The 25,905-nt window shown below is 40.7% G+C and overlaps 4 protein-coding genes across 4 annotated transcripts; 2 read left to right on the top strand and 2 right to left on the bottom strand.

The window, feature by feature from the left end:
• The first annotated feature begins 1,584 nt into the window (after nucleotides 1-1,584).
• On the top strand, nucleotides 1,585-4,890 carry LOC115677959 (oligopeptide transporter 3-like). Its single transcript, XM_030601213.2, has 6 exons — nucleotides 1,585-2,097; nucleotides 2,554-2,651; nucleotides 2,883-3,452; nucleotides 3,636-3,891; nucleotides 4,010-4,192; nucleotides 4,276-4,890. Exons 1-6 carry the CDS (start codon nucleotides 1,585-1,587, stop codon nucleotides 4,888-4,890), a joined length of 2,235 nt encoding a protein of 744 aa, XP_030457073.2.
• A 5,075-nt stretch (nucleotides 4,891-9,965) lies between these two features.
• On the top strand, nucleotides 9,966-14,032 carry LOC115677878 (oligopeptide transporter 3-like). The gene is made up of 6 exons (XM_030601119.2): nucleotides 9,966-10,659; nucleotides 11,369-11,466; nucleotides 11,878-12,447; nucleotides 12,572-12,827; nucleotides 12,931-13,113; nucleotides 13,226-14,032. Exons 1-6 carry the CDS (start codon nucleotides 10,147-10,149, stop codon nucleotides 13,841-13,843), a joined length of 2,238 nt encoding a protein of 745 aa, XP_030456979.2. The 5' UTR covers nucleotides 9,966-10,146; the 3' UTR covers nucleotides 13,844-14,032.
• A 132-nt stretch (nucleotides 14,033-14,164) lies between these two features.
• On the bottom strand, nucleotides 14,165-19,117 carry LOC115677880 (SNF1-related protein kinase regulatory subunit beta-2). Its single transcript, XM_030601120.2, has 4 exons — nucleotides 18,592-19,117; nucleotides 17,569-17,747; nucleotides 17,291-17,453; nucleotides 14,165-14,794 (listed from the first exon to the last, which is right to left on the bottom strand). The coding sequence occupies exons 1-4, from the start codon at nucleotides 18,796-18,798 to the stop codon at nucleotides 14,468-14,470; spliced, it is 876 nt and encodes a 291-aa protein (XP_030456980.1). The 5' UTR covers nucleotides 18,799-19,117; the 3' UTR covers nucleotides 14,165-14,467.
• A 4,478-nt stretch (nucleotides 19,118-23,595) lies between these two features.
• On the bottom strand, nucleotides 23,596-24,702 carry LOC115677821 (uncharacterized). Its single transcript, XM_030601032.2, has 2 exons — nucleotides 24,292-24,702; nucleotides 23,596-24,159 (listed from the first exon to the last, which is right to left on the bottom strand). Exons 1-2 carry the CDS (start codon nucleotides 24,506-24,508, stop codon nucleotides 23,813-23,815), a joined length of 564 nt encoding a protein of 187 aa, XP_030456892.2. The 5' UTR covers nucleotides 24,509-24,702; the 3' UTR covers nucleotides 23,596-23,812.
• Nucleotides 24,703-25,905: the final 1,203 nt, after the last annotated feature.

Raw genomic sequence — 25,905 nt, forward strand, 5'->3', positions numbered from 1 at the left:
CTCTTTCGCTCCTCACCGGCCAGCCCCTTCCCCCTCTCCCTGCGCCTCCTCCGGTCCTCCCCTTTTCTCCTCCGCCCGCCCCCGTCTTCCCAGATCGACCCCGCCGCCGTCGTCCCCGCCCATGGCCGCGGACCCGCCGACGCCCCCTCCTCCTTCCCCCTCACTACTGCGCCTCCTCCCCTTTTCTCCTCCTCCCCTTCAAACCGGAACCGGGACCGAACCGGCCCGGAACCGCCGGTTCATACATGGCCACGAACCGGAACCGGCGGTTCCTGAACCGTGGCCATGTCTAGCTATGAGGTTAGGTGTGTTTTGGGTGTGCACCCAATACCCCAAGACAAGAACAAACTGGAAGAGAGAAATGTGTAATTTCTCTGTACTTTTGTATATTAGATAATGAACAATACATTAGTTTATTATATGTCTATCTAAGGTAACATATATATTCTGATATCAATAATAATCAACTAAAGTTATGAAAAATCAAGGAAAATATCGTAATTAAATCTAACGGGATATCTGATACTTTAGCGAGAATCCCTATGTGTGTTTGTGGGTTAAGTTGAATCACATATCTGTAATTAGTTCAAGAGTAATGACAGATATACTAAAATTGATCTTTTAAATTAGTTTAGTAAGTATGTGGCAATAGTAATGGGGCCTTCGAATAAGCAGGTTATATGCATCATCTAATAAACTATCACATTATAAAACATTTTAGATTGTCAGTCTTAGTATACTTTACACTATTCTTATTTTAATCAGGATTATCGCCCATTAGTGGTAAAAGTGGAAATGCTCCACTGTAAATTTTATGACACACCCACGATAAAGTACCTGGGTCCTAGGGTAGGATACGTTCTTCAAAATTTCTGATATAAAATTATCCAACTTGGATATAAAAAAATTTAAGAATCTTAAGAGAAAGTGGAAACCATAGAGCTACGAGGAATAATAATAAAATATCGCCATTTGGCAGACACCTTTTGGCGGATTCAGATGCTAATAAAACGAGGTTAATGATGCTGATCAGACTCTGTAGTCTACCAATAAACAATCGTCATATGAGCAATACAATGAGAAATTGCAATCAGAACTTGTCAGAATGATTATAAAAAGAAAAAATTCTGAAATGATTATATATATACACACACTAACAAATGAGTCGGATCTTTATTAAACGATGAATATGTCCCACCTGTTTGAAAGTTCATTTTGAATCCGCCATATCATTTAGTATACAAAATTTAGTAAACCGTTGTTATTAAATTCATACGGCGGTAGTCGATATTTTGATGCTTTTCCTAATTCATGGCCATAGTTTAATTGCATGATAAACACTTAAATTTAGATAATACTGCTATGGATTCTACTCCAAGTTGAACTTATTCCAAGAAGTACGGTGACCGTCCTCGTCTTGTTATAACATTGGACGTTCTAAATCTTGCAAATATTTTATGTGTAACAAATTCATCATGAAAAATGCATGTACTTATATATATCCACCAAAATAAGTAGTGAAGATCAAACGCTGAGCTCTGTGCTCCATTTATTGGTTTGACTTTGAAAAACTTGATTGCTTCAATGAATATCGACAATGAAGAGACCCAAGAACCAGAGAAGCCAAACAAAGATCACAGAGGAGATCAGGAACAAGAAGAAAGATGTGCAGTGGAAGAAGTGGCCTTGGTTGTGCCGGAGACCGACGATCCGTCGCTCCCAGTGATGACATTCCGCGTGTGGGTCCTCGGCCTTACATCGTGCGTCGTCCTCATCGTCCTCAACACCTTCTTCATGTTCCGGACGCAGCCGCTGACCATCTCGTCCATCCTGATGCAGATCACCGTGTTGCCCATCGGCAAGTTCATGGCCAGGACTCTGCCCGCGAAGCAATATTGGGTCTTTGGGTACAGCTTTACCTTGAACCCAGGGCCTTTCAACGTCAAAGAGCACGTTTTGATCACCATCTTCGCGAACTGCGGAGTGGCCACGGGCGGAGTTGATGCTTACTCCATTGGACCCATCACGGTGATGAAGACTTATTACAAGCAGAACTTGAGCTTTCTCTGCGCCCTCATCATTGTCTTGACTACACAGGTGCAACTCATCGTACTGGTCTTCCTTTGAGTGGCTGCCATTCCTAGGTTGTCACTTTTTTTGCATTTTTCGTTCTCGAGCCCAGAGTTCAAACTATCAGACTTACCTTTGTTTTTACGGCCGATCGGATATCATGGACAAAATGGCTTATCTGTTTTCCTAGTAACCAAGTGTGCATCGAACAAGGAGTTTCTCGTAACTAGCATGAAATTATAAACGAGTCATCAGTCATGTGTTTTCCAATATCATGATATGTTTGTTTCATACTGCGGAAAAATGATTATAGGAAAATGTTGCTCTGATTTCAAGATTATGCTTACACGCTCGATGAAGATGAAGGGGAAAACATGTTTTTTACCAATGAAAAATGTAGAACCGAATTTCATGGGACTGTAATTAATATTGGTTAGCAAGTTTTGAGTGACTGATGGGTCTGTTGCTGGATGATACAAATAGTTAGCGGGGTATGGATGGGCTGGGATGTTCAGGAAATACCTGGTGGATCCAGCTGAGATGTGGTGGCCTGCAAACCTTGCTCAGGTCTCTCTCTTCAGGTCTGTAACTGTACTATTCTCTTCATTTTTACTTATATATATGCTATGAAAGGAAAATTGATAATTCTAGGAATGTTTTAATGGAACTTAGGTGGCCCGCTGACATTTCCTAGGATGCATCATCTCTCTGATTATAATTGCCTGGATGGGCTTAGGGTTCTAATTGATTCTGTTTGATTATCATTTCATGTGTCTGCTTCTCTTGATTATGATTTGCCTCTTTCTTTTCAGAGCCCTACATGAAAAGGAACACAAAACGAAAGGCCTCACACGAATGCAGTTTTTCCTCGCGGCGCTCGCAGTGAGCTTCGCTTACTATTTGCTCCCTGGCTATATGTTCCCAATCCTGACATTCTTCTCCTGGGTCTGCTGGGCGTGGCCACGGAGCGTCACCGCCCAGCAAATCGGGTCAGGATACCATGGGCTTGGGATCGGCGCCTTCTCCCTCGACTGGGCTGGCGTCTCCGCCTATCGTGGAAGCCCACTCGTGACGCCTTGGCAGACAATTGCCAATGTTGCGGTCGGCTTCGTCTTGTTCATATATGTGATAGTGCCTCTGTGCTATTGGAAGTACAACCTCTTCTACGCTCGGCGATTTCCAATATTCTCGAATCAGCTTTTCAAGTTCGATGGGCATAAGTACGATATCACCAAGATATTGACACCGAAATATGATCTTGATGTAGCTGCTTATGAAAGCTACGGGAAGCTGTACCTAAACCCTATGTTCGCAATAACGATAGCATCAGCATTCACTCGCATCGCCGCTACTTTCTCGCACGTGGCATTGTTCCACGGCAGGTAACTTACTTCCATTATTTCCAAGATTAAGCATCTCCATTTTACACAATACTCTTTGATAAATCATACTATTACTCAAGTGGCTGCTGTTTTGTATGATTCATTTCCTTAATTGAGTATAGAGTGGCATGATCATGATCAACTAACACATAAATAGAATCGTGCTACATTTCCATCTCGTAGCGATGTAATAAGGAGGAGCCGAGCCGCGATGAAGGACGTGAAAATGGACATCCACACAAAGCTGATGAGTCGTTACGAACAAGTCCCCCAATGGTGGTTCCACATTGTGGCAGTGGCATGTGCCGCCTTGTCGGTGACGATGTGCTTCGTGTGGAAAGACGTCGTGCAACTGCCGTGGTGGCTGATGATTCTCGCCTTCGTCATGTCTTGGCTTGTTGTACTCCCCATTGGGGTCATACAAGCAACCACAAACCTGGTAAAAATATGAAATTTCCTCGTTGCTTCAGATTCCGAGACGGCATGGGATTTGTGGTTAACCCGGTCACATTAATTGACATAAGCACCGTGTTGTTTTTCTATGACTTCTTCTGCAGCAACCTGGATATGAAATCATAGAACAGTTCCTGATCGGTTACATATTGCCAGGAAAGCCCATAGCAAACTTGCTTTTCAAGGTCTACGGGCGATTCAGCTTCGCCCATGCGCTGTTTTTCCTGTCGGACCTCAAACTTGGGCACTACATGAAGATTCCTCCGCGTTGCATGTTCACTGCTCAGGTAATCGTGGCTCGGATCCCCAGCAGAAGGGCATTGAGATTACTCAGTCCCTTTGTCTGATCTTTTTGTTTCAAGTTTTGCAGCTTGTGGCTAGTCTAGTTTCAGGCGTAGTTAACCTCGCGGTGGCATGGTGGATGATTGGGAGCATTGAGAACATCTGCGACGTCGAGGCCCTCCATCCCGAGTCCCCATGGACGTGTCCCAAATTCAGGGTCGCCTTCGACTATTCTGTCATATGGGGATTGATTGGGCCAAGGAGGCTATTCGTGCCGGACGGCTTGTACCGGAACTTGGTCTGGTTGTTCCTTGTCGGAGCTCTCTTGCCTCTGCCGATTTGGGTGCTGAGCAAGGCCTTCCCTGAAAAGAAGTGGATCCGCCTGATAAACATTCCCGTCCTATCTTTTGGTTTCGCAGGGATCCCACCAGCCTCTCCCACGAACATCGCGAGCTGGATCATCACGGGGATGTTCTTCAACTATTTCATTTTTCGATACCGAAAGCGCTGGTGGCAGAAGTATAACTACGTTTTATCGGCAGCGTTAGATGCCGGGACGGCCTTCATGGGCGTGTTCCTGTTCTTCGCTCTGCAGAATCAGAACAAGAACTTAAAATGGTGGGGGACGGAGATCGACCACTGTCCGCTTGCGACTTGCCCAACCGAACCGGGGGTCGTCGTCCAAGGATGCCCAGTTTTCTAGTAGTTTTGTCCATGAGAGATCTCGCATGTTTCAGATAATTTGGCATTGGGAGTTTAGGATAAGCTCAAAGGAGATGAGATTTCAGCAGAGTAAGGGAAGATATGATGATTTGGTAGATTGCTACTCTGTTTTGTGACATTTTCCGTACATGTTTGATTCTTCATGTGAAACTAGAGGAATTTCTATCCTTGCTTGGTCACTTTGCTTCTTTTTTGTGCATCGATTCGGAATATATATATATCAGGACACATCGTCATCGCAGCTCCTCCGACTGTTCATCGTTATCGCGAGCGGAACATGATGTTGATTGGACTAGTGATTCCGGTCTCGAACATCAAATTATGTTTCTTTGGAGAAACTTGTTTATTTTTCGTAACAAGAAACAATCTCATTGTATTGTACTTCAGTCCTGCACCACAATGGGACATTCTCACTGGAAGTTGTTTGCTACTTTCTGTCTTAGGAATAGCTATACTCCATTTGATAATCTTTGGGCAAATCTAAAGTTGCACATGGTGATATTTCCATGAGAGGAATAACACCTAACATTAAGACACTGCATAAATTTGTCGTTCCGTGCACGGAAATACGGATTTTATTTTCATGTTGATAAATTTCACTGAGTATTAATAAGCGTAAAAAAATCCGTTGCTGAACAAGTACCTTGTTGGTAAATTACCAACGCTTTAATGAAATTATCAATTTCTCTAGGGATTAATGCACTGGAAGTCCTAAATCTTGTCACGAAAATGTAATTGAGTCTTACAATTAAAAAAAAAAAATAATCGAGTCCTAAAACTTTCAAAAAGTGCAATCACAGAATAACTTTGTTGGACTAATTTGACAAGTTTTAGAACTCGATTGCACTTTTTAAAAGTTTTAGGACTCAATTGCACTTTCTTGATAAGTTTTAAAACTTAAGTATAGTTTTTGAAAATTTTAGGAAGTAATTGCACTTTCGTGACAAATTTTATGACTTCTAATGCACTTATCTCATTTTTCTATAGTTTGCAAATTACTAATTTTGTAATAACTTACCGATTTTTTTATGCAAAACTCACTAATGCTTTGAATTAAATAACTCTTATAAAAATATCAACGTTACAGTGACTTATCAACTTTTTTAGATGACCCACTCTCATTTGAAATTACTTACTAACGTCTAGATCTGTTTTTTATTTACTTATTATTCTACTGAGTTATCAACTTTTACTTGTCTTACTTAGAAATCCCTTGAATTAACCAACTCCTTTTAGAGGTTACCACCTAAATTACCTAGACTTAACAAATTTTCTCTCGTTAAATTACCATCTAGTATCGGGTTTTTTTGTTGGTCGGTTCCATCTAGTATCGAGTTACCAGTCTCATTTGAGTTACTTTCCGTCATTTTTTTTTTCTCGTCAGCAATTCTTATTGTCCACAAAATTTCAATTGCATTCATGGAGCAAAGCCTTAAATATATCACCTCTTTTTAGAAATTATCAACCTTAATGAGAGTGACTAACCAACTTTTCCTCGATTAAGTTACTCTCTAGTTTTTTATTACCAACTCATATTTGAGTTACTTACCTAATTCTTTTTCTTTTAATTTTTTATCAACTTTTATTTATATTTCTTAACTACGCCTTAGATTTGCCAACTCTTATGAAAACACTAAATTCAATTTATGGGATTTATCAACTTTTCTCCAAGTGAGTTATCAACTAGTTTTTGGGTTCTTATTTCTCATTTGAGTTAGTCACCAATATTTATTTATATTGTTTAATTCGCCAGTTTTTCTATTGGGTTACTCAATCGAGAGAAAGTTGGTTTGTCTCTCAAATAATGGTAGGTACTTTCATGTAACAGCTAGTCAATATAAGACATATTAAGAAGGTAAATAAAGTTGGTAAAATATAAATGAAGTCTTTTTGTCACACATAAGAGAAGTTCGTAATTAAAAACAATTCACATAAACGTCGTAACTAATCCGATAAGAGTTAGTAATGCAAAACTAATTGATAACACAATCGTAGAAATTGGTTGGTTAGTAAGACAAATATTTAAATAACTAAAACCACATTAAATGGTCTTATTGTTTATGCATGAAAACACAAATAAACGTACCCAACCAACCGTTTGCTTACATTTATCTTTGTTTTCCTTTATAGCAATAAAATCGTTTAAAGTTTATCTAAAAAATATTTTATTTGAAAACAATGCTTGCTTATGTACGATAATACATGTTTGTTTAACATCACTTTCATTACACAACATTCATCATATCTAACTTGTAATTTTACTATTTATTTTGTTGCTCTATGCTACTTTTTACTCATAAACTATAATACTCATGGCACGGTATCTTCACTTAATTGAAACATTCTCATGTCTCTTAAGCTTCATTCTTTTCTACTTTTGTATTCACATACAGACTATGAGTTCAAACGATCTAATTTTTCATTTTCATTATAACAAAACCTGGAATTGTTCTTCCAGAATGTCGAACACTCTTTCTCGTTATCTTACTCTTAACTTCGATATGCACCGTTTTCGAAAATCATTTTTAAGTTTTACATAGCATCATGTAGGTAGTCACGCTAGTATATAATATTGTAAGAAGCATCATTCACAGTGATAGTGATAATGAAAATCTTATGAGATGACCGCACAAAATAAAAATAAAAATAAAAACGCTCTCTCACATGTGCTGGACACATGCTTTGATTGGAGAGCAGAAAAAGTATCTAATTTCTTTACAAAACTATATTTTATACTTCAAGGAAGACAAATAGGTGGGGCTATTTCCACGTCATTTTAGATTATAACACACATTTTTTAAGTGGATTGACCAAATTACCTTCAATATCTTTCGGAACACAACCTTGTTCGAAACTTGAAAAGCAGTCTTTCTTCGTGCGATCACAAGTCCATGGGTTTGTCGACGCCGCGATGGTATAATGCAGTTGATTTGAGTTGGTAAGACGTCATTTTTTTTTGTAGCTTTACGTGATTTTGATGGAGAGCCAAACCTAGTTACAATCTCCATAAATTCGAACTTCCATTGCTTCATCAAAGAACTCTCCTCCTCTCAACATATATGTGACCATCTTGAATTTTGAGATTGTGAAAGGTATAAACGACTTTCTTCACGGTAGAACAATCTAAAAGTTTAGTCTCGATCTTCTCGTTTCCTTTTTGAGTGTTTACCTTGTTTAATTTTTATGTTTTTCAGATTGGAAGCAACAAATAGAATAAATGCCAATTTGAGTTTCTGTTTTGCCTTTCTGAGGGTAGAAGTAAATTGTGTTCTTCAAAAGGAAAATTTCTGAAGTAAACTGAGATAAGGAAGCAGCAATTCATGGATCATAATTGCCTAAAACTATGTGTTAAATATCAATGTATGCTTAATCAAAAGCTAAGGCTAATTTAGCTAATCAAATTAAAAACGCTGTATTTTAGGTTAAAAAAAAAGTGAAGATAGCCCTACCCACAATAATGTATAAGCTACAAATTAGACTACCACGGTCCCACACTCTCTGAAAATTATCTGCGTCACGCATCCGGTAGCTACAGCAGAGAAAATAAATTTTAACATATTTTGCTAGAACGAAAATATAAAAAAATTGAGCTAAAAACAACACATTTCCTGTCAATGAATAGCCTCTTATCTGCGAGCAGTGGAGGCCTTAACTAGGCTCAAATGAACCTTAATTCGACAGTTATCTAATGTCTATTTTTGTCTCGAAGATGGTGGTCCACAAAACATCTGCATGTTTTTGTTCTCACATTATTCTTTAGGGAGTTGATATGTTTAGATACTGTTGTTATTGTTTTAAATATTTTCTGACAGTGCCTTGAGAGGGCAGTTTGTCAGAATCTGACTTTTTTAATTCGAGTTGCTGTTTTTATAATCTTTATAAAAAAACAAAGAATTGTCGAATCGTGCTAGTTGGGTTACAAGGGAAACTGCGAGAGACTGGAAGCAATAATGGCGAAGGGACAAAAGATGTATGCATGAGAGCTTTGCTTTCCATCGATTCACATGATGAAATGGGGGGATCAAGGAAGAAGTTGTTGATGAAGACCCTCTGTGCATAATATAATATAAACTTGTCATCTTGCAGTAGAGAGTCAGATGGCGGTCAGAATATGTCCAAAGGGTAGAATAAAGAAATTTGAAATTAGCTGCAGCAGCATTAAATAAAATCACGATGTATCTGATTGATGATTTGGTGTTAATCAGAGAAGACAAAGTACCTCGCTAGGACACTTTGACTAGCACGGCAGGATATGTGTGCGTGATGGAACGAGAGAAGACGACCCTTTTTTGTTTTATACCGTGAGAATTGCAGATTCAATACTATACCTACTATATGAATTTAAATTCTGTCATAAATCCTTGAATTGAATCGATATAGTCCTAAACCTTTGAGTGAAATATGCAATCAAGCCCTCACGGCCAAGTTTTTGCCTGAATTTGCAGCTCAATTCCGTTTTTATGGATGAAATCATTGTTGTTTCGAGTAATATTATCCACATTTGGTTATCCGCCGTGACAGGAAGATGGTCGGCAATGACTAGATAAAATCGGTGTCGTTTCAAGAAATATCTCGTTTAGTTTTCATGGACGACATTATAGATTGAGCTAAAATTTATGAATCATTTGTATAGTTATTCCAAATGTTAATGTAGGATGATAAGATTATAAATTAAAACAGCATGTTTTAGTTAGAAAGCAGGTTCAATCCGTCATTTCCTTTTTCTTTTTACCCTTGTCATTCTTGAAAAAATAAAAGAGACAGTAGGGTCTCGAGATCAGCAAGGTCCCATAACAACCAGTTCCCGTCAAATCCTAGCGAACAAACGAAGTGTGAAAAGCTCTGGTTGGAAAGCACAAAAGCCTTACAAGTCTTTTGATCATTAATACGTTTTTCTCTAGGAACCCCATTTAATATGGGTAACTCTCGGATTTATGCAACCGCATCAACCTCACAAATCAAATAAGACGCGAGTAAAAATTGCAATGGATAACGAAAGCACGAAATCCTTTGCAATTGGTAATACAAGGAATCGAATTTGTGCGGCGAGCGACAAGAAACTCGTGTCCCATTTGTATTATATAACTACCTCGGAGCTCAACACTTTCCAGGAGAAGTACCAAGGTCCAGTACAGGTAGAAAACAGAGGGAGTGAGCTCTGTCGCTCCCAACACACTGTAGGCATAACACATCCAAGCTTTGAGAGCCATCACTAACCACCCCGAGCCTGCCTTCAATGGCCGCCATAGACCAAACGCTGGACCCGGAAAAGCCAAAGAAAGACTTCTCAGAAGAAGCTGGAGAAGAAGTAGAAAGATGCCCGGTGGAAGAAGTGGCCTTGGTCGTGCCGGAAACGGACGACCCATCGCTCCCGGTGATGACATTCCGAGTGTGGACTCTCGGGTTGGCCTCGTGCGTCGTCCTCATCTTCCTCAACACCTTCTTCACCTTCCGGACGCAGCCCCTCACCATCTCGGCCATCCTCATGCAGATCGCGGTGTTGCCCATCGGCAGGTTCATGGCCAGGACTCTGCCCAGGAAAGAGTACCAGGTGTTTGGGTACGGCTTTAGCTTGAACCCGGGGCCTTTCAACATGAAGGAGCATGTGATCATCACCATTTTCGCCAACTGCGGAGTGTCCATCGGTGGGGGCGATGCGTACTCCATTGGAGCCATCACTGTCATGAAGGCTTATTACAAGCAGAACCTGAGCTTTCTCTGTGGCCTCCTCATTGTCTTGACCACACAGGTGAGGAAAAGAGTTGATTCCTTTGGTCCCCTTTTGACTAGTTCGTGTGTTTTGTGGTCTGGGGTCTTTGTGTGTTCGCCTTCTCTTTTTCAATTATTGGTTAGATGTTTTCGAGTTGAAGTGAGAAGGCCAGGGTGTTCATAAAGCTTACTGTTTCCAGTTGTCTAATTATTATGCAACTTTAGTGCGGTTATTGTTAGTAGTGTACCAAAAACTGCTGTCAGAAGTTTTAGGATTAGTTTTACATTTTAGTCTTAGTCTTACCCGAGTGCTAAAGCCTGTTTAAATGTTGTACTGTCTCATTCACAGACCCCAAACCCCATTTGTGGCCCTCGGTTGCGGTCAATGTTCTCTCCCACCTTGTGGTAGGAAAACTGATAACTTTAGGCTGTTTCGGCTCGAGAGGACTAGTTGTTCTGCATCTGGTGTTTGTAATAAACTTCTTACAAAAGGACTCGGTCATTTAGTATGGAGCATGAATTAAGCATCTGGCATCAAGAGCTAGGAATATGCGACTAAAACATGACATATTGGGTCGGAATGATTCGTTTCCTAGTTTAAAGTGGACTGAGATGGAGTTTTCTTAAGGAGCTCCAGATTGCATATAGTTTCAATTTCTCTCCTTATCCACTTCTATGATCCTCGAGTAGTCATATGTGTATTGTGCTAATTCTAAAAATCACTTGATCTTTATATTGTGGGTATCCAGGTACTGGGATATGGCTGGGCTGGATTGCTGAGGAAGTACCTTGTGGATCCTGTCGAAATGTGGTGGCCTGCAAATCTTGCTCAGGTTTCTCTGTTCAGGTCCGCAAAATGGTCGTAACATCTGAAGTTCTCATCGTCCATGAATTCCAGTTTATTGAAACAATCGAACTAATCATGCTTAGACGAAAGAAACAAAAGCAATCCATGTATTCTCTAGCACTAAGTTCTACAATCAATCAATACAAATGGATCTATTGTGAGATTATTCATGTGTCTAAATAGTATCAAATCTGAAATGAGGGGAAACCAGCAAAATATGCACAATTAAATTTTTATTCTCGCTCTTCTCCTTATGCTTGCAAGCGGTTGAGCAAATCAGAAAGTCTGCTGTGAAAATTGCAGCCCCTTAATATGTCAATCGGAAGCACATCCCTTCCTTGTTCCTCTCTATATCCTCTTTTATGTTGAACAGCATGACTCACTATTCTTTTTGTTCTTGCTTATTGGCAGAGCACTCCATGAAAGGGAACATAAAACAAGAGGATTTACCCGAATGCAGTTCTTTCTCATGGCAATGGGGGCGAGCTTTGTCTACTACGCACTTCCAGGCTATCTATTCCCGATCCTGACATTCTTCTCTTGGGTCTGCTGGGCCTGGCCACGCAGTATCACTGCCCAACAAGTAGGATCAGGATACCATGGACTCGGGGTCGGCGCCTTCACGCTTGATTGGGCCGGAATCTCCGCTTATCACGGAAGCCCGCTCGTTTCCCCATGGCATTCAATTGCCAATGTCGGGATTGGCTTCATCATGTTCATATACATAATAGTGCCTCTGTGCTACTGGAAGTACAACACTTTCAATGCTCGAAAGTTCCCAATATTTTCGAATCAGCTGTTCAAGTCTGATGGGCTCAAGTATGATACCACCAAGATATTGACCCCAGAATATGATCTCAATGTTTCTGCTTATGAAAGTTATGGGAAGCTATACTTGAGCCCTCTATTTGCCCTCTCAATAGCAACGGGATTCGCTCGGTTCACGGCTACGCTCACTCATGTGGCATTGTTCCATGGCAGGTAAATCTTTTTTCGGTCCCTTCCAGCTTATTGATTTCAATTGAATAGATGTATCGGGTAATGTCACGTTATCAACACTCACACGGATACATTCATGGAACTGTTTCATGCTTGTGTCCTATAGCGAGATTATGAAGCAAAGTAGAGCTGCCATCAAGAATGCAAAACTGGACATTCACGCAAAGCTAATGCAAAGTTACAAACAAGTGCCTCAATGGTGGTTCCTCATTCTACTGTTAGGAAGTGCCGTCGTATCCCTTATGATGTCTTTCGTGTGGAAAGATGAAGTTCAGCTGCCATGGTGGGGGATGATATTCGCCTTCGGCTTGGCTTTTATTGTTACACTGCCAATTGGGGTCATTCAAGCGACCACCAACCAGGTAAAAATAGAGGTGCTAGTTACTAGGTCGCTTCTCTCTATGTTCTTTAATGCAAGGTTTGCATTGCTGACATGCTGCTTTTCCATTTGCTTCTCTTTTGCAGCAACCCGGATACGACATCATCGCGCAGTTCCTTATAGGGTATGTGCTCCCAGGAAAACCCATTGCGAATCTGCTTTTCAAGATCTACGGACGGATCAGCACCATTCATGCTCTCTCTTTCTTATCTGATCTCAAACTCGGGCACTACATGAAGATTCCGCCCCGCTGCATGTACACAGCTCAGGTATCTGCAGCTCCCAGGTTCCTGCTTTCGTGGCTCTCATTAGTATCCCGAGGTTGTATCTGTCATGGCATAATGGCTCTTTCTTTTCTTGGTTTTGATGTTCTTTTTTCAGCTTGTTGGTACTCTAGTTTCTGGAGTGGTCAACCTCGCGGTTGCATGGTGGATGCTAGATAGCATCGAGAACATTTGCGACGTCGAAGCATTACACCCCGATTCTCCATGGACGTGCCCTAAGTACCGTGTTACCTTTGATGCTTCTGTTATATGGGGATTGATTGGACCAAGAAGGCTGTTCGGACCAGGAGGATTATACAGAAACCTGGTTTGGTTGTTCCTCATCGGAGCTGTCCTGCCTGTGCCAATTTGGGCATTGAGCAAAATCTTCCCAGAAAAGAAATGGATTGCCTTGATAAACATTCCGGTCATATCCTACGGATTCGCGGGAATGCCACCAGCCACTCCGACCAATATAGCAAGCTGGCTCATCACTGGAACGATCTTCAACTATTTCGTCTTTAGATACCGGAAACGCTGGTGGCAGAAATATAATTATGTCTTATCTGCGGCATTGGATGCTGGGACGGCTTTTATGGGTGTTCTGTTGTTCTTCGCTCTGCAGAACGAGAACAAAAACTTGAAATGGTGGGCAACCGATATCGATCACTGTCCTCTAGCATCGTGTCCGACCGCGCCAGGAATTAAGGTCCCAAATTGCCCAGTTTTCAATTAGCTGTGTCTATGTGAGCTTGCCCTTTAGTCATTTGTCTTGCAAATTTGGAGATAAGCAGAATGTGTATGAGTGTGAGCAGAGTAGCATAGATCTGTAAGATTTGAATAGATAGGGAACCTGCTTTGTATTTCGTACACGATGGCATGCCTATTCTCGGTAATATATTAGTTATGGTTTATTCTCACTGAAGCAACTATCTCCACATATGGCCTCAATTTTGGACTTGGATGTTACCTTGATTTGCTATGTCACTAAATCAGAAATGCAACAATCAATCATGACTGTAATTTGAATCCTAAACATGATTAAAGAAGGCTGTCATTCAATCTCTCCTCCAAAATGAGAGAGCAGTTCTTAGTATTGCAATTCCAGTGCTACATGTTTGATAGATTCCTCGTTGCATGAGCGGGCGAAACCACGAAAGAGGCCAGACCAAATTATCGACGCGAACATCTATCCGATCAAATGGTCTACATCTAAATCACTACAATTAGGCTCCATTCGCGATTGACTCTTTTCTGACCTCCTAGTATAAGCCACTGACAAAATGCATTACCCTCTTAATCAAATGGAAAAGACTGGCTGAATACTACACAGCCCACTCAGATACAAAGTACACATGCTCTACCTCTGCAAGGATTTATAGAGCACCACCGTCACGTACTTGGCTAAGAACCTGTGCGACGAGCCAAGTGCAACCACCGCAGGGCTGCTCTTCCCCTTCTGCATATAAAGATGGTTGAGCACCACGTGTTGGGGTCTCGACAAAGGCGGTGGAATCTCCATGTGGAGTGCCGGCACATTCAAAAGCGTGAGCTGTAGGTGAGGCGGAACCATGGGCGGCTCTTTTGCGTAATCCTCGGATCCAAGAAACAAGTTGTTATAGCTGGACTCCGGGGACTGTGGGGGTTCAAAGCTGGAGATGCTCTCGAGGTCTTCAGGAACAAAATCCTGCAGGGAAAAATCAGAAGTACCAGTCACCTCAATTGGAAACCAATTTGCACAATCAAATAGCAACTTCACATATATGACCGCACTTCCGGCGAAGTTTCCTCTTTACCGTCACAAGATGGAAATATATAATCCATACATCCAACTCAATGCACTAGTTGGGAAAACCACAGATGCAACATGCACACATCCCAGACTTCTGTGTCACTTGTGGGTGCATATTCATCCAAGTTAAGGCATGAGACTGTAAATTCATGATTTTCTTCATTCATCTTCCATGAACATATAAAGTTGCATGACTAAGGTGGCCTTATAAAGAGGATCCTTCTTTATACTGTTAAACGTCATGTAAAATAACAAAATAAGCTTCGTTGCACGAAAAATATGTCAAATTGCAAAAATCCCGTGCTTTGGCCTTCCACACAGACTTCGGTTCGCGTCTTACCAAATCCATGAAATTAGTGAAATATTTCATGATTTCAGCATTCACCGATCAAGTGATCCCTTGTCAAGAAAAAGGAAAGTATCGACAAGGAAGATCTAATCTTGGTTTATTCATGATCGAACCTTCTCAGATACATATAAATGAAGAGACGGACAGTATTGTAGAGGAAAACTTGATAGAATGCAACATAAGAAATTCCCGTTCTCAAACTCGTCTACCATAAAGATTGTGTGCAAGAACAAGGAATGCGTGTGAAACTGAACCAAATTCATGCCGATTCTTATGAAGCCATATATAACAGTGAAACTAGTCGGAGGACGGCATCACCCTAATCCATTCACTTGATGGAATAACATTGCTATCATTGAGATAGTAGAAAATATTCACCTATTTGTTACTCTTCCACTAATATGAGAAAACAATCATGGAGTAAGGGACGCCAAAACAGAGAAGAAACTAAGTCATCCATATTAGATACTTGTATAAACTGCTTTTTCCCCCAAGGCCAAAGGGTTGTATAAACCATAAACTGCTGAAATGTAAAAAATACACTGAGTGGCGAAAGATGTTCAGCTAATGTCAAAAGAAAAAATCGCTTAAAACTAATTATTGTCCCAAGGGTCACCTCCGAAATCATGCACGACATGCATGTGCATCAAGTATATACTCATGTCAAGGGACGACACTTCCCGTCCGTGACATTCACAGGTTGCAATTCATTCTAGCAAAGTGCTCGCTTAGAAACTTTTTTCTTTTGGGATCGCTACTCCAAGGAGCTTTCCAGCAATGATGCAAAATTTTCAATTGCAGGGTATCTAGAATTCAGATTGAGTTGATCTAACAAAATAGTCTCGGTTGGTTTCAATTTAAATCTTTCATGCAGTGGATTTCTCATGCCATTTTGATAACAGTCCCTAGAATCCACTATCCAGTTGGGCGAAATTGTGGTGCTTCCTCATAAAAGGACGTTCGTGCTTAGCTGATAATGATGAACTGGTCAGATTAACCAACCAGAAAGAGGGACCCAAACTTTGTAAACAAGACAAAGTCTAATGGTGGATTATTCGATATGAACATAGCATGCATTAATCCAGATTGTCCAATAACTCATCCATGCTACACAAAACAGCTATAGAATAAAGGAACATAGTGTCATGTACCTAGATGGATCAGTCAAGAGATGCATCAAGATCTATACGACAATGAATACAGTCGTTGATCCTATCAATCATCTTATAGACATCAATAACATTTGAATAAGATACTTGTACAAATTACTCATGTTCCAAAAGACGAGAAGATAGACATAAAAATACTGAAAGTAGAATATCCATCCAAGTAGCAGATATTTCAAAGCTCAGATATTCCCACAAACATCTGTCATTATCTAAGCAGTACTTGTCCCCAGAACAGATAGAGCTCACGGTTACAGCCTCAATCAGGATATAAAGTCATTCTTCCTCCAAAGCAACAATTCCAACCATCTTTTGGAATGAGTACTATCATTTACCTTGTTTGGGGAAATCAACGGGCTGGGAAGAGTGCCATACATTGACAGACTAACTTATAGAGCCCATTTATCAATCTGAGTATCTTAAAATCAGGATCTTTTGAACAGTTATGATTGTGCTTGTAAAATTTAAGAATTATCAAACTACAATTTCGACAGGGAAGAACAATCAACCAAGGGAAGATGGAATAAAGGAAGTTCTCCCACATATAAGAACTTAGAACACTAACCCATAAAAAAAGAACAAGACTAGAAACCCCAAGGTGTGGACCAGGACAATAAAAGAATGTTCAGCGAGGCAGTCAATATGTTCAGCGAGGCAGTCAATGACAAAGAAGCCGTTCACCCTAGCTTCCACTTGGCACACTACCCTAATTCAAATTAGATTGTTAAAGAACAAACCATCCTTCCAGCCATTAACCTAACTGTAAATGAGACAAAAGCACCTTACTCCCACTTGAAGACAAACTATCCATGGTAAAGGCATTTCCAGCCTATTAGAACAATAACAACCCCGTTTTATTAACAACAAATCACATACCTGCAAGTCCAAAATGTTGTAAGCAGCTCCAACATCATCTGGGGCCCAGGGTAATTCGGGCACATACCTCCACTGCCCATCAACAATGAACCGATACTGGTAAACACCCGATGGCAATACTTTCATTATTGTGAAGTCTTTCCCTGATTTCTGCAAGGGCATCCTGCTCAATAGGGTAAAGGTTTCAAACTTGAGGTCATGTGCAGTGCAGCTCCAGCAAAACATCGAGGACGAAACAACACTAGAACAGAGAGTTAAAGAAATAAAAGGGAAGGAACCTTGTTTTCCAGTTGTCCCACGATCCCTCCACAGCAACTTCCTTACCACCGTAACACCATGTGATCATGGTTGGTATCCCTTGTTCACTACATACATCTTCAAAACCCGAGGAAGTTTGCATCCAGGAGTGGCCAGAAACATGCATCTCATCTGGTCTCTGTAGTGGAGCCACCGGGACCTAAGGGTGACACCGGGAAGTAGTAGACAGCAAACTACAATTAGATCTTTTTAAAAATCTCAATGAAAGTAACTCATGACAAATAAACAAATATTTCCTTTACTTGGAATAAACAGATTTCTGACCCAGGTACAAAATTGATCGTTGAGGCGTAAACATGGCAATGGTTTGGCAAAGAGGGGATCGACAAGATCTCATACAGATGAGAAATTGTTCAGCTCCCCACGATGTAGATCGGGCTTCACAAAGGAAGTCAGAAGCTCTACAAACTACGGGGATCGCAAATCACATAATAAAACAAGGAAGAATACTTTTTGCAAGAATGCTCCATTTCACATATCCCGGATCTTCATGTCCAGAAGGAATTGCACAGAAATTTGCAGCAGCTGAGTATTATTCCCACGCTGAGGAATTGCCATATGTTCTTAACCAAAAGAAAACCCAAGAATTCACTCTAACTTTAAGCAAACATCTGATGAACACCAAAGAAAAACACACGCAGAAGAGTAATTCATCATCAATCCAAAATCCCAGAAAGGTTTTCCAAGAGATCATCAATTCAACTATCAATCATAGTTCTCTACAGAACCAACCTTGTAACGATCACAAGAACTACTAAGCTCACAACAACAGACTCAAATCCAAAGTGAAATCTCTCCCAAACAGAAACCAAACAAGAGACAGCTTCATCAAATCAAAACCATTAAGAAACCACATGCAAAAGAAACTGCTACAAGTTTTTATTTTTCAGAGATTAAGTCCAACACCCTCCAAATGGGGGGAATGTCACGAAATCAAATCAACCCAGAAATAGAAAAGGGAAAAAAAAAACCAAGGGGCTAACCTGAGGAGTGAACATCAGAGGAGACTGGGTGGCTCTTGGGCTGTGAGGAGGAGACTGACCCATCAACTCAGCCGGCGCAGGGTACCCAACGAGCGCCTCATCGGCCGCACCCATGCTATCCTGGGCACTACCATCACCACCGCCACCTTCTTCATCGACTCCAGATGGACTGCCCAACCCATCTTCTCTTCCGTTCACATTCCCCATCTTTTTTCCAATTAAAGCCTCTTTCTTTTATCCTATCTATCCTCAACGCTACGAAGGGGAAAATCCCCCCCTCAAGAATTAACACCCCCCAAAAAGAAAAAGAGAAGAAAAAAAGATTAAACAAGAAAAGCCCCCCACTCGCACAATTCAAAGCTCGATTCGAACGCCTTTTAAGGATTATACCCACGAACCCACAAACCCATTCGCCCCGAAAAGTGCTACTTTCCCACTGTGAAGAAGCAGGCACCCATCGAAGCGACAGTGAAATGGGTCGCCCTGTTCGGGAGCAGGAACTTTTAAGGGTATAAAGAAACGGATTAAAACTAAAGGGGGGAAAAAGATTAGAGAAACCCAAATGAAAAAACGAACGCAAAAGGACGAAAGCGAAACGAGATTTGGAGGAGGAGGAGAGAGCGAGCGAAGGAACAAGGCAGCCCCGACCCAAGAACGGGAGAACCCAAGAAAGGGAGAAACCAAACAGCGAGAGAGGGGGGAAGAAGGGGCAAATTGTACTCCGACGAGTTTGGAAGATCGGACGATGGCCCAGTAGTGATTGTGACGGGAAGGGGAGGGGAGGGGTTAGTGCGGGGGGGAATACTCGTCACGTCATCATTTTGACAAAGTCCTCCCCTTTCTCTCCACCCTCCTCCTCCTCCTCCTCCTCCTCCAACACAGAGAGAGAGAGAGAGAGAGAAGAGAGAGATGGGGGAGGAGAGAGACGATGATGATGCTGTTTTGGTAACTTCAACTGCTATTTTGGTTGCTTATTAATATACCCTGTGCTCTTTTTGCCTTTTTCGATCCCTTGGTTTGGTTCCCTTCCATCTCACTCTTTCCAAAGCTACTCTCCTCATTTGTTGCATTATTTGTGCATAGGCCCCCGGAAAAAAGGTAATATCATGGGTAGCTCCTAAGCTTTTGTCCGATGTTTGATATTATCCTCGAACTTTTTTTCTTATTCAATTTGATGCATGCTCAATATGGTCATTCCGTTAATCAGGCTTTCCTGTCGCCTGTTTTTTCCAGCAATTACGTGGCATGCCAGCACGGAAAAATTTGTACATAGTGATGTTGTAGAGTGTCCCGCTCCATTAAATTCTATAAATGAAATCCTTTATCTTTTCTACTCGTAGTCACCTGTGTCGTCGTGCCGTGCCTCATCACCATCGCTCCCGGTGCCGAACCTCCGTGTTCAGCTCAACCTCGGGAGCTCTTTCTCTCACTCTTCGACGGACCTCAAATAGATGTCACGACCAAGCGTGTAATCTCCGTTAATAGCGGTCGACCACAAGGTGAGAGAGAACAATACAGTATTAACTTTTGGATGTCGATGGTTGCAGATAAGAAATATGCGGAAACGAGAATCAAGTAATTTTTGTGTATTTCAACGCGTGTCGTAACGAAAAGTACGCAAGCCTATTTATAAGTTTAATTATATGACTATCCGAGGTAATGAGGTAAACATAATACCAATTATAATCAATTGGGGATATGCACAATTAAAGTCCTGAGAAATATAAAAAAAATCAATGTATATATCTAATAGTTGCAATGGTCGAGACCGAGTTTCAATTGGCTTGCGGTAATCGAGTAAGTCGTGATGCAATGAGCAATGGCCAAGAGGTGGTGGTCGAGTCTGTCTCGTTGGTGGTCAAGTGTATCTTGTCGGCGGCGACAAGTTACAACAACGGGTGGTGGTTGAGTTGGCGATGGTGGCGTCCGAGCGCAGTGGCAACAAGTTGCAACTAGAATGGTGGTCGAGCCATTGCTATACCTAGACGCCAAGCTATATAACTTGATGGCAAGTTAATGGTGGTAGCGTTTGTGTTAGCTAGCTCTGCTAGTTTTTGTTACGGAAAAATTATATTGAGCGACATTTTAGAAATTCAGGGATCATATTGAAAAAAAAAATAAGATTCGAGGGCGACGCTGAATGTCAAGAAAAAATTATGAAAATTACGGCAAAAATCTTAAAATTTGTCAACTTCGTGCATTTCAGTCCTTAAACTGTCAAATCATACATTCAAATCCCAAAACTTTTCAACTTCTCGTAATTAAGTCCTTTCGTTCGGTTTGTCAGTTTTAAATGGATGAAAATACACACGTGGCTTTTGTATTAATTTTTTCATCATACGTGGTCGTTAATAATCCAACGTGGCATCCTACAAGAGAAAATGACGCCGTCCCCTTACAATCACAATTAAAACAACCTAATTAAGACGCCATTTTCTTCCACCCCCAATCAAATAAGTGGAGCTGCAACTCAAAATCAAGAACCCTAATTCGCGTTCGATCAAGGACTACGGCAAGCGGAAGTATGCCTCATTCAACACGATCTAGTCAATCGACTTGCTTTGAAGTCGAATCAGAGGTATCTTGCTCCAAACATCACAGCAAACTGCATTGACAAGAATAAACCGAGGAAGAAGGTTTCACGGATGCGCTCAGTTTCACGGATGGGCTAGGTTTAATAGAACGTGCCGGGTTTAATATGCCAGGGAAGTGCAAGTTTTTTTGCGTGACTTGATCGAAAAGTATTGAATTGAATAAGGGAAATTATTTCGGAGCTGATCGATGGAAGACAAAAGCTCACCGATTGCAATGCAGCAAGGGAAATGCCTGATGAAGATGATGCTGATGAAGGGAACTCCTTCCATGTTGATGAAGGGAAAAGTGATGACCTTGAAGCAGGAGCTTGCACAAGCAAAGAAGGAGACGATAATGCATCAATGGATGCTTGTTCTTTCTTGGTTCTTGTTCTTGGTTATACTTTTGATATGATGATCAATGAAAGAACTCCTGTTGTTGAAGTTGAGATCAAGTTGGCTTATACAAATGGCTGTGAGGTGTACACAGCAGTTCATTCAATAGCATACTTAACAGCTTCATTCAACATCAGTTGCTGGCCCTTGCACAAAATGGAACTTCATTTTGTAGCATGAAACCAAACTTCTGTTCAACAGCAGCTCCTTACTCAAAATGACCAACTTCATTCAATAGCATTAGCAGCTCAACAGAGCTAATTCAGGTGCACAGAAGCAGTTCAACTGTTGCATAAACAAATCGAAAAAGATCACAAAAAGAGCTAGATCAAACACATCCAAGTCACTTGACATCCCTTACACTAGTGAATTTACCATATATCTTATTTTTAGCATACACATGTTTAATATGATATTTGATAGTATCTTTTTCCTATTGTTAGTATTTTAGTCAATTTAGTTTTCACCCTTTTTTTTTCATTTTTTACAGCAATTAAGGGTGCGCATGGCAACGATTCTGTACCCGGGAACTGATTCTGCTCAGAAATGATTCTTTTTTATTCTGTGCCCGGGAACTGATTCTGAGCATTTGAAGGCGTTTGGTAACGGCCCAAAATTTCTATTCCTGAAATAGTAAAAGAACAGAAATGCGTTTGGTAACGGCATAAAATTTCTTTTTATTAATAATATTTTAAATATTTTAATATTTCTTTCTTTTCTTTTTTTCTTCTCCTCCTTCTTGGCCATGGCCGGTAAAATATTTTTTAATTAATAATACTTTTATTAAAAATAATTTTTTTATTTTTTTTTGGCCATGGCCGGTAAAAAATTTCTTTATTAATAATACTTTTATTAAAAAATAATTTTTTTTTTTTTTTTGGCCATGGCCGGTAAAATTTTTTTTATTAATAATATTTTTTTCTTTCTTTTGGCCATGGACGGTAAAATATTTTTTTATAAATATTTTAATAAAAAATATTTTTATTGAAAATATTTTTTTATTTTTTTTTGCCATGGCCTAGTCGCCGGCCATGGCCGGTAAAATATTTTTTTTATTAATAATATTTTTTCTTAAAATATTTTAATAAAAAATAATTTTATTGAAAATATTTTTTTCCTTTTTTTTGCCATGGCCTGGTCGTCGGCCATGGCAGATAAAATATTTTTTTATTAATAATATATTTTTTTCATGGCCTAGTCGCTGGCCATGGCTGGTAAAATAAGTTTTTTTGTTCATAGCCGATAAAATATTTTTTTATTAAAATATTTTAATCTCGTCAGATACGGCGAGGGTGGCCCTCGCGCCGGACATTAGAAGCTACATTAAAAACCAAGAAAAAGAAGAAGAAAAAAAATTGATTCTCATTTTTGTTCCCAGAATCAAAAAGCTACTTTTTTTTTATTCTTGATTCTACTTCAAAATTGATTCTAGGCACAAATTCTTTTGTGCCCAGAATCAAAAAATTTAACAAATAGATTTCTGTTCCAAAACTGATTCTGGGAACAAAAGAACAGAAATTTTCACTATTTGGCCGGTTGCCAAACAGGGCCTATGAGTAAAAAAGAGATTGGCCTCAAAAAATGAGATGCAAAGCACACTTTTTACCCCAATAAAATCTTGTGCATCGCACATTCTAAAAGAAAAATTAATGGAGTATTAACAAATGAAACAAAATGAAAGTTCAAGGCTATTGTATAACAGTTGAAAGTTTGTCACGAATGTGTACTGCTCCAAAGTTCATTGGGGCTTTGAGTAATTTTTTTCTAAAAAAAGCTAAAAGAAAATTAATTTCGGATGATTAGAAATTTCACAAAAAAAAAAGCAATTTTAGATGGTTGAGAGATTAAAGAAAAAGAGCAATTTTGGCCCAAAAACCATGTTTTACAGAAGAAAAAAAAAACAGAACAAAAGAAAGGGAGCCGCAATTTCTGGATGGGCCTAAGATTTCCCACCAGACCAGTCAGGTCCAAACAATGCACCATTGGCAAGTGGACCATATCTGTACCCAAAAATAAAGCCTATAACACCCTGGAGTTGAATTAAAAAAATTATTTAAATATCGAATTTACACAACATCATCCAGCTACTGATTAAAATATACACCTTCAGAAAATCATCTGAACAAGTACAACTTGCCCAAGACCATGCAAATCGCCAACATGCTCTTGCCTTGCCTTCAAAATAATCGTCATTCAATATGTATCGAATTATATTCTGCGGACGGAACTGTCCTTTTTGAATGATCAACTAGCTATAGATTTCTATTCATGACCCTCTTATTGTTGCTTCTATATTCCATTGCAAGCCTTGAGGACTGCATGAGCATGAGCCTTATATTTCCCACCTCGTAACTGCGAACCCCGTCCCGGACCGAAGCTAATCTCAACCTCTTGCGTCTATGGCCGCGAGCCGGCCGACAGAGCGAGCTTCTCGGGACTCGGAGGAGTTCAACCGAGCATTCCTTGGGCAGGTCCGGAATGGCGTGGAGGTGGGAAGGGAGATCGATGGTGAAGTCGCCAAATTCATCGGCGATGCCTCGAGTCCAAGCCAAACTGATCTCGTTCTTGCTTGTACGACATTTCACACCAACTAAAGCACCTGTGGATTGATTCTGACGACTATAGTCAGCATACAGTAATAGTCAAATAATCATGAAGGTCGTATCTAGCTTTAGGGTTTCAAATGGCAGAGGGTTTTCAAATAGCAGAGTTCGAGTTTATAGGTAAAGACCGGAGACTGGCCAAGCATGAAGCTGATGACGAGCATCGCCGAGAAAGCGACCCTCGCATGAAACCGAGCCGGCGACCAAGACGGTCGACACCTTCTTCTCGCCGTATCCCGCCATTTCCACCAGCTCGTCTCGGCTCGAGAACTCGAGAGGCAAGCCCTCCATCGAAGCAGCTCCGTCGGAGATAACGAGGAAGAAGAAGATGAAGAAGATGGTCATCGTCGCAAGATCGCGGTCGAAGCTCCAAAGCTAAGTACCTCATATTTATTCATGGGGTTTGTTCTTCAATCTCCATCGCGTGTTTCGTGCAATGAAGATGAAGATTTACAAGGTGCAGTTGACATTTTTACGTAGCTACCCTTTTTGACACTCTTCAATTGAATGCGGTCAAAGTTTGCAAAGGATGAGCAGGGGAGATTTCGTGGATTAGATCCATAACTAGGGGCTTACTTGTCTTTATATCCTCGAAATCTCCGAAACGGAAGTTGGTAGTTAGAAGGGCAGTTGATACGTAAAGTTTGGTTGTCTTAACTTGATCTTTTTACGTATCCTAATAGCTTGCATCGATAGCCAAGTTCTCATCCTCGATTTAGCTTTTGTAAGCTCACTTTACGAGCCATAAAATAGAGAGAACTAATTGCAGCATCGAAATATATAGAAGCATACTACTTCGATGTAATAACTTAACAATACACAATAACTTTCCCATCCAAAAGAGTTCGAATCTGCCCCAAATTAATCTTTTCAACAGAGCGACCCACCTTCCTAAAATGCTAACCCTAAAGTAAAATCTTTTTCCCATTTTAAGCGGCTTTTGTTGGGATAAAACATTAACTCGACGCGGCATTCGTGCAAGTAATTAAAAGGAGGAAGATTACGATTTGCTAATGGCAATTTATTAGGAGATGATTAGACCTGATTTAGTCATCCAAATTGTCCAAAATATTATGACTCTAGAGAAAATTTACACCAAGAATCTAAACCTTACCTCCTCCCTCCCCGCCTCTGAGATTTTGTGTGACCATTATCAATTGTTTAAAAGCTTAAACTTGCGTGATTTAATATTTAAGTATTCTAATGCGATCCATCGCTGAGTTTCTCTCACCCCCCATGAGGTGAGGGGCTCCGTCACTGCTCGCTCCACACCCTCATCGCACCTTTGCCTTGCTGTCTCTTCGCTCCGTATCTATCTCCATTATTGCATATCTTGCATACGCGTAGCTAGTCACAACCACGAAGGCCACAACCATCTTGCCAATGGCGCACTTAGCCTCGGGCAATCTTAGTCTAGAGATCGCCTTCGACTGAGAATCTCGAATTGAGGTCACTATCTCATATGAGAGAGAGAGAGAGAGAGAGAGAGAGAGAGAGAGAGAGAGAGAGAGAGAGAGAGAGAGAGAGAGAGAGAGAGGAGTGGGTAGATAGTGGCAACACCGGCAATGGCATTGAGCGGCTTGAATGGAGGTTGGTATCAATCACAGGGCGGCAACGAGTGGAGGAGTATGTGCAATGGGCAACACCGGCAATGGCATTGAGCGGCTTGAATGGAGGTTGGTATCAATCACAGGGCGGCAACGAGTGGAGGAGTATGTGCAATGGGCGTCATGAAGTTAGTT

The sequence above is a fragment of the Syzygium oleosum genome, unplaced genomic scaffold, assembly GCF_021117445.2.
Source record: "Syzygium oleosum isolate NSW1041296 unplaced genomic scaffold, Sole_v2.1 Sole_v2.29, whole genome shotgun sequence".
Lineage (NCBI taxonomy): Eukaryota > Viridiplantae > Streptophyta > Magnoliopsida > Myrtales > Myrtaceae > Syzygium > Syzygium oleosum.